Consider the following 7,172-nt stretch of genomic DNA (forward strand, 5'->3'; position numbering starts at 1 on the left):
ATTGACAGATTTAAAATGCCTTGTTCCAATACCAGTCCGGTTTACAGGATTTAGTCAGAAGTTTAGGAAGGCGTTCCTATAGACAAAAACCTTCGTAGTCGGATGTTACAGGATTAGTCCGGAGTTTTTCTTCCTGCAAATTCATGAAACGACTAAAAATTATTTAGTGATCTTTCAGCCAAATCACTGTTGTACCAATCACATGCAAACAAACCATTTTTTGCTGGAAAAACGTTATTTTTGCGTTCCTGTACACTTCTACATCTGTTTCCCTTTGACACTCACTTGAAATAGTAAAATTGTAGTTCGACAGTTCCACCCTTTTTAGTACGAAGTTCAATGAAACAGAATACATAGATACTAGTTGCGTTCCAGATGCTTAACGATTTGCAGGTTTTTACAGGAAGCCTTCCATAAAATTTTTCATACAAAAAAATTGTCGAATTTATTTTGTATGGAATAAAATTTGTAATGCAGCCAGAAAAAAAAAAAATTAAAAATCAACGCGATTTTTTAGCAACTTAAGACTTGCACATTATTACCCTAGAATTGTATGGGTTATTAAACTGCATACTTAAAAACTCTAAAAAATCTCAATAAAAAGTTGAAAATTTAGCTGAAACTTTGCAGATTTTATGGAAAAATAATAAAAATTAAATAAACGAAAGCAAAATAACCAAAATTTATCAAAATTTTGCTGGCTTAATTAGCTGATCACAAGTGTATGTACATACACAAAGGAACAACTAATAGCTCAGTTATGCATACTTCGCACTGCACTGCATAGCATGTCACTTTTACGTAGAAATCAAAAACCAACAGACTTCTACATATGTAATGCAGTGCGTTGGTCAACCGCTTACACGCAAAGCTCATTTAACAGATTCCTTATGTGACAACTCTCATGCAATGCCAAGTATGCATAACTGAGCCATAACAATATTATAATAGCCGTCATCGATTCGCCAACAGTTAGCGAGTGTCGAAACGAATGAACTCAATGAGATACACCCAAACTCGCTATCGTCCATCCTTGTTAGCTAACTTTGTTGTTGCTTTCACATATAAAATTTTTTCGTTAAGCGACCGGAACTCGAACATAGCAAGCAGCGAAGTGGCGAATCGATGACTGCTAATGAAACTTTTTAAGTTACAAATGATTTTCTAAATACTGTGTCATAATAAAGTATAAAGTAGATTTTGAGTTCACCAACACATAATTGACAATATCTTAACATGGGTTTAACTTATTTAATTTCGTTTCTTTATAATTTGCAGTGGCAAAGGTTGGTCGTGTGTTTCTTGGCCATATTTATAGTGCCCTGTTTAGTAGATTTATTTGCAATACTTTTTAAAACTGGTTTAATCTAAATGCAGACTTGTCATAACCGCAATCGTAGACATAACTTTTGCGTACCATTTTTCTTAGAATGGCGCATTACTGTGTACACGGTGCGTATGAAAAAGCTATGGCAAGCAAACTTACAAAAATGGTAGGCATTAAGGGATTTTTATCCGTTTTAAAAATTATTGGAAATTCGTCTACTTACTTTCTTAAATATTAGTTTTGCGTATTATAGTTATGTACATTTACTTCGCTGTAAACTCAAACGAATGTGAGGTTAGGTGATGGTATGTTACAATTGAGAAGCAGTTTTTCATATTCTTTACAAGTTTGTAAAGCGATCTGAAAATGCAGCTTCAAATTGTGGTACATACGTACTATACTATGTAACAGAAGTAATTACAGTCCCAATCATCTGCATCAATTTTCTTCATAACTATATATTTTTTTTTTTTTTTGTAAATTTGAATATGAAAAAAAACGATGTGTATGACGGATGTTACACATGGATGGGTCCTCTGAAATAACGACACAGTTCAAAATTCTAAAAATAAAATCCCTTACTACTGTTAAGTGGCCCATGTCTCTAATTCTTACTAAAGTAAGGAGTAAGCACTAATACAGTATCAGAGATTAGACATGGTTTAGACAAGGATTAGCGACATTAGCCACTTAACAGTAGTAAGAGGTTTTATTTTTTGAATTTTGTCATTTTTGCAGAGGACCATCGCCATGTACATACTTATTTCTACTTCTTTTCAAGTTCAGATTAAATTGCCCCCATTCAATCTTTCCATACTCTCTGGATTTCACAAATCAAGTAAATTTTGCATGCAAGTAAATTGGAATGATGTACGATTATTGGAACACCAAATACCAAATCGTAGGATTTCGGTTTGAAATCAATTTGTGCAAAACCAAAAAATTAGCGACAGTACCTTTTTCATAGCAATTTTAGGTACAAAATATGTACTTTGAAAATGTATGCAAATGATAAGAGTTGTGATTACTTATGCTGGATTTCCACTAGGCATTAAATGGCAAAAATGACAAATGACAAAGTCGGGCATTAAAAAATTATCGTGTCATTAAGTTCATTTCCACATAGCATTATTTTAAATAGCATAAATTTTTTATCGTTTCAATGCCTAGTGGAAATTCGGCATTATGTTGCATAATATAAATTTATTGGCACAAATGTGCATAATTTAATGTACGGTACATAATGATTGAATGCATCAATATCAACTTTAAATTAGTGTTGTTCATTCAATTGTTTTGTGCGCTACAGTTGGCAGATTGGAATGCATTGAACAGCTGCTGGTGAAACTGTTGACCAGAGTGAACAATACGTTTCAATTGCTAAAATGAACAGGTTAAGGTCACAATTGGTAATTTCGTTTGAGTAAATACTGGCTGTAGGAATGTTCATAGCTATTCCTTAACTAAGGTTTTTGAGTTTGCATATTCAATCGAATGCGAAGTCATCGTGATCCTACCACCCGAAATCCGAAATCGCTTGTACCACCTAAACCTGCAATGGACTGAATTGAATTGGTCAGTGAAAAGGAGCATAACAGATTTGGAATGTGGTAACATACCTTGCCGATGATGGTTTGTAAAAAAGCGCTTTTGGTAATGGCGGGAAGTGTGTAAGATTTTGTCTTTAAGTTTAATATACTGAATATAGTTTTTAAAATTAAGTAAACTTGAATTAAAAAAAAAAACATGAAATCAAATTTGTAACCTCTTTACTACTATGTAGAATTCGCGGCAATCATTTGGTGGTCAACAAGGAAACCAAGATGGGCAAAACCAACAGCAGACGTATGCCAATAAGCAAAACCAACAACCAAGCTCGGCTCCAGAACCAGCTAAGACCGAGCCAAAGGTTGTAAAACAAGAGCGCATTGAAAAGCCAGCACCTTTACAGCCGCCGCCACAACCTCCACAAATGGATGATGATGCAATAATGGAAAACAACAAGGTGGATGAGACCACTTTATACGATGAAAGCGGCAAATTGCAGTATAAGAATATTTTCCGTACTCGCAAGAAGTCTTCCGGTACGTGTTATTTATGCAACTAATAGCTATATATAAATTAGGGCGGGTCAATTTGTATGGATTTTTTTTCTTTTATTTTAACACGAAAGAAAATGTGAAAATTTTCACTGCTGCGTGCTCTGGCGGAAGTTTTAAGAATAAGATAAGTCCATAAATGGATTTATCATACCAAAAACCCCTTGTAGCATGTTTTTTTTTTACAAAATTTACCACACTACAGCAAAATGCTAAGTAAAAGAAACCTATTTTCGCAATTTGGCAAACTCAAAATTTATTTTCGACCTATTGTTTCTTCGGTAAATTTGCTTCGAATTACTCGTAGAACCCTCCTATGCTTTACGCCTATAGATTGACCCGCCCTAATATACATACACATCGTCGTTTAAAGTACAAAACCGCGCATCGTCATCTGCAAAACCGCGTAACTGACATTTGCTGCCAAAAATTGGATTTGCTCACACAAACTCTTGGCTCAATCCTTATCAATTCGTCGTGAAATATACTAGCCAGAATTGCGATTGCTTTATAAAAAAGAGAACCATTTTGAAATATGAGTTTTTTACTCCCTAGAAAAGTTTACATAATTCACATACGCGGTTTTGCATTCGGTTGATACGCGGTTTAGTACTTTAAACAACACGATATGTACATATACGTTAGAAAGCTCCCCGAAAATGCTTCTTTTTTTTTTGGAAATTGCAAGACCCTACCCCCTAATTTTATTCGTTTTAAGAGAAATATTATTGCCTAATTTTATAGATTTTTTAAAGTCAAAGCAAAAAAGCATTTTCGATGGGCACACTAATATATATATTATATCATCTTATCATCTTATAAAAAATATATTTCAATAATAATTCCAATAAATAGTTCGTACCAAGGAGAAGAAAATACGTCAGAATCGTCAATTGCGTAAAACACTGATTCCCAAGAATGCACTCATGGCACTGAATGAGGTAGCTGGTATCTCAATAAGTGAGTTTACAATTAATAACTCTTCAAGCGGTGGGTTTGTCGCGGTTGTTTCCGTTAATGACAAACAATACGAAGGCAAAGGTCACTCCAAGATAGCAGCTAAAAATAATGCAAGTGAGAAGGCATTGCGAGATTATGTATTGGAGAAAATGCGTGAGAAACCACGCTTGAGAAAGAATTCAACCAATAATGACGAATCTATGGATACGACTGAAGTACATAATGGTGAATATATGAATATTCCCCTCACATGTTTTGAAAAGCTTACTAATGGTATGGTATTTTGAAATCTCTTAGAAGGTGAGAATGGTGAGAATGGGCAACAGGAGGGAACACCAACAGTACTTGATGATGTACCAATGGCCAATTTGGCTTCATTCGCTATTTTTAAACTTTTCACTGAATGGGAGAATGAGGGTTATGTTGTACCTGAGCTGCGTGTAGCTCATCCTACACAACCAGGATCTGGTACTGAGGGAGGCAGTGTTGATGGAAGTCCACAATCTAAGCCGCACAAGGCACCGCCAATACGCTCTGAGTTGCCAAATAATTGGGAATCGATACATCCATCCACTTTACTTTGCATGGTAAGTTCCGCAATATTTTGGAAACCTTTAAGGACTGAATCACACTATTGCACTATGGAATATTTTTCATTTTCAGCAGCAAAAATTCAAACTTTCGATTTTCTAAAAGATTTTAATGTACTTTAGGGCCATAAATGGAAAAGAAATTATACCAGTTGGCGACTCGATTTATTCTCGAACAGCTGTTACATGTTTAGATTTTTTTATAATGATACAATTTTTTAGTTCACTGCAGGGAGAAATAGGGCCTTCTGGCCGGTTCGAGGCAATACGTATTTAAATTAATTTGTACTGCTAAATAATATGAACTTATCATTCACGTAAATTGTAAATAGGAAAGTCGTCCTAGAAGGCATGCAGAGAAGCACTTTTTTCAGCCCTTCTTGGGTAGTGCTTTTAGAATGGCTTCACTTAAAGCCTGCTGGGATGAACCATATAATTGGAATTTGAAATTCATTTGGAAAATGTATAAAAAAATGTTAGTCAACATTGGGACAAAGATCACTATCTGATCCGGCTTTAAGATCGAAAGCTCCAATATGGTTGTGATGTTTTCTAAAAGTATAAATCTATCCGTGACTAAAAAAATGAAACTCTTTCATATAAGAGAAAAGCCTTGTTCAAGTTGAAATCACAACCGCAGTGATGAGCGAATTGTTAAAGTATCACGTTCGATGTGAATTTCGGGCAACGTTTTAGCAGTTGGGCAGTTGCAACAGTCTTGCATATTTGTATCAGTGGGGCAGTAATGCCGCTTTTATTACGTGCCTTAAACAATCCCAAAACTTCTTATTCGATTTGCTTTCTTTAGCAATGATTTAAATTTTCTTTTCTATTTTCAGATGCGACCCGGACTACAATATCGCGAACTAGGTACAGTGGGTGATTCCCCAAATGTACTTCAACGTATGGGTGTTACCGTAGATGATGTGCAGTACGAGAGTACTGGACGTTCTAAGAAAATTGCGCGTCGCAACGTTGCCGTATCTGTGCTTAACGAGTTGTTTGGCACAAACCTCGTTAAGGAGCAACCATGCCAAGAGGAATGAGCAAAAAACTTCACATGTGCTTAGTATTTTAGAACTTAATCTTCAAATTCTGTAGAAAATCAGCGAACCTTGTCGCATTCAAGAGTTTTACCAATAAAGGACAGAATATAAATTAATAAACTTATAATCGTTAGTATCCTAAATTTTGACTTGTCAGTTCGTTTCATTGAAGCCGCTGTTGTTTTTGGGGAACACTGCTGGAGGCATAGTCGACGGCCAAATAAAGATATTCATGCCTATTAGGTAGCCGACGGATGCCATCCGCACGGATCTAACCCGATTCGCAGTCATAACAAGCGAGTGAGAAGAATTAGATTCATGAGAATGGGATCCCTTGGAAACACACCAATTCCTGTCCGACAGATACCATTCGAACGATCCTAATCCTTCGCACTCGCTTATTCCGACTGTACGAATCTGATTAGATCCGTGCGGATGGCATCCGTCGGATACCGTTATAGGCATGATTGGTCGTTGCGGTGACGTGGTGTTAAGGGGAATGATGTATGAATGAGAGACGATTGCGAATATTCAGCCTAATTGCGAGTGTCGTAATCGATATTGGAGATTAATTAAAAAAATTAATTTCAAAGTACAAAGAAGTTTTTAGTACTAAATGAAAGTAGATAAACCCCCCTGTTATGAATTTTCATGCGATAGACGATAAACGCTTGTTAGCGTATATAAAATGAGTTTTCGTATTATGGATTCTACACGCCCGATAGATGTACTATTGTGAATGACAGTGGTATTTGTTGTGAATTTAAATGAAACGGCTGTTCTTGTCTAGCTAAACTATTTTCAAAGCAAACATTTTGTACTTAAAAATCGCGCAAACCCCCCATAAGCCATACAAAATTAAGACTAAAAAACAACAATAGAAGGATGAGCGATTAAAAAGTATTTAGTCGCTAATTGAGCGACTAAGGATGCGTTCAGAAATGCATCAAGCCAAAGCATCAGTCTCTTTTACTTCTAAACTACAACTGATGAAAATACCTTATTTATTACGCAATTACGTTCCAATTAGGCATTTAACCGTGGTTGCGCATATTGGACATTTGCATCAATTATAGTTTAGAAATAAAAGCGTCTGATGCTTTGGCTTGATGCATTTCTGAACACACCCTAAGCGTCACTCATAATGGCA

General features: G+C 35.7%; 1 protein-coding gene across 1 annotated transcript; it reads left to right on the forward strand.

Moving 5' to 3' along the window:
- The first annotated feature begins 209 nt into the window (after positions 1-209).
- On the forward strand, positions 210-6,171 carry DIP1 (DISCO Interacting Protein 1). The gene is made up of 5 exons (XM_017636110.1): positions 210-227; positions 3,106-3,411; positions 4,282-4,611; positions 4,684-4,973; positions 5,816-6,171. Exons 2-5 carry the CDS (start codon positions 3,300-3,302, stop codon positions 6,020-6,022), a joined length of 939 nt encoding a protein of 312 aa, XP_017491599.1. The 5' UTR covers positions 210-227; positions 3,106-3,299; the 3' UTR covers positions 6,023-6,171.
- Positions 6,172-7,172: the final 1,001 nt, after the last annotated feature.

Source organism: Rhagoletis zephyria, unplaced genomic scaffold (genome assembly GCF_001687245.7).
Source record: "Rhagoletis zephyria isolate East Lansing unplaced genomic scaffold, Rhagoletis_zephyria_1.1 Rzeph_scaffold_17269, whole genome shotgun sequence".
NCBI classification, from domain to species: domain Eukaryota; kingdom Metazoa; phylum Arthropoda; class Insecta; order Diptera; family Tephritidae; genus Rhagoletis; species Rhagoletis zephyria.

What these genes read in the sequence shown, in the direction of transcription:
- DIP1 (XM_017636110.1), top strand. Translation starts at nt 3,300, where the DNA reads ATGGATGATGATGCAATAATGGAAAACAACAAGGTGGATGAGACCACT. An exon ending in TACTCGCAAGAAGTCTTCCG is followed by an intron (nt 3,412 to 4,281) that starts GTACGTGTTATT and finishes TCCAATAAATAG; the next exon opens with TTCGTACCAAGGAGAAGAAA. An exon ending in CATCCACTTTACTTTGCATG is followed by an intron (nt 4,974 to 5,815) that starts GTAAGTTCCGCA and finishes TTCTATTTTCAG; the next exon opens with ATGCGACCCGGACTACAATA.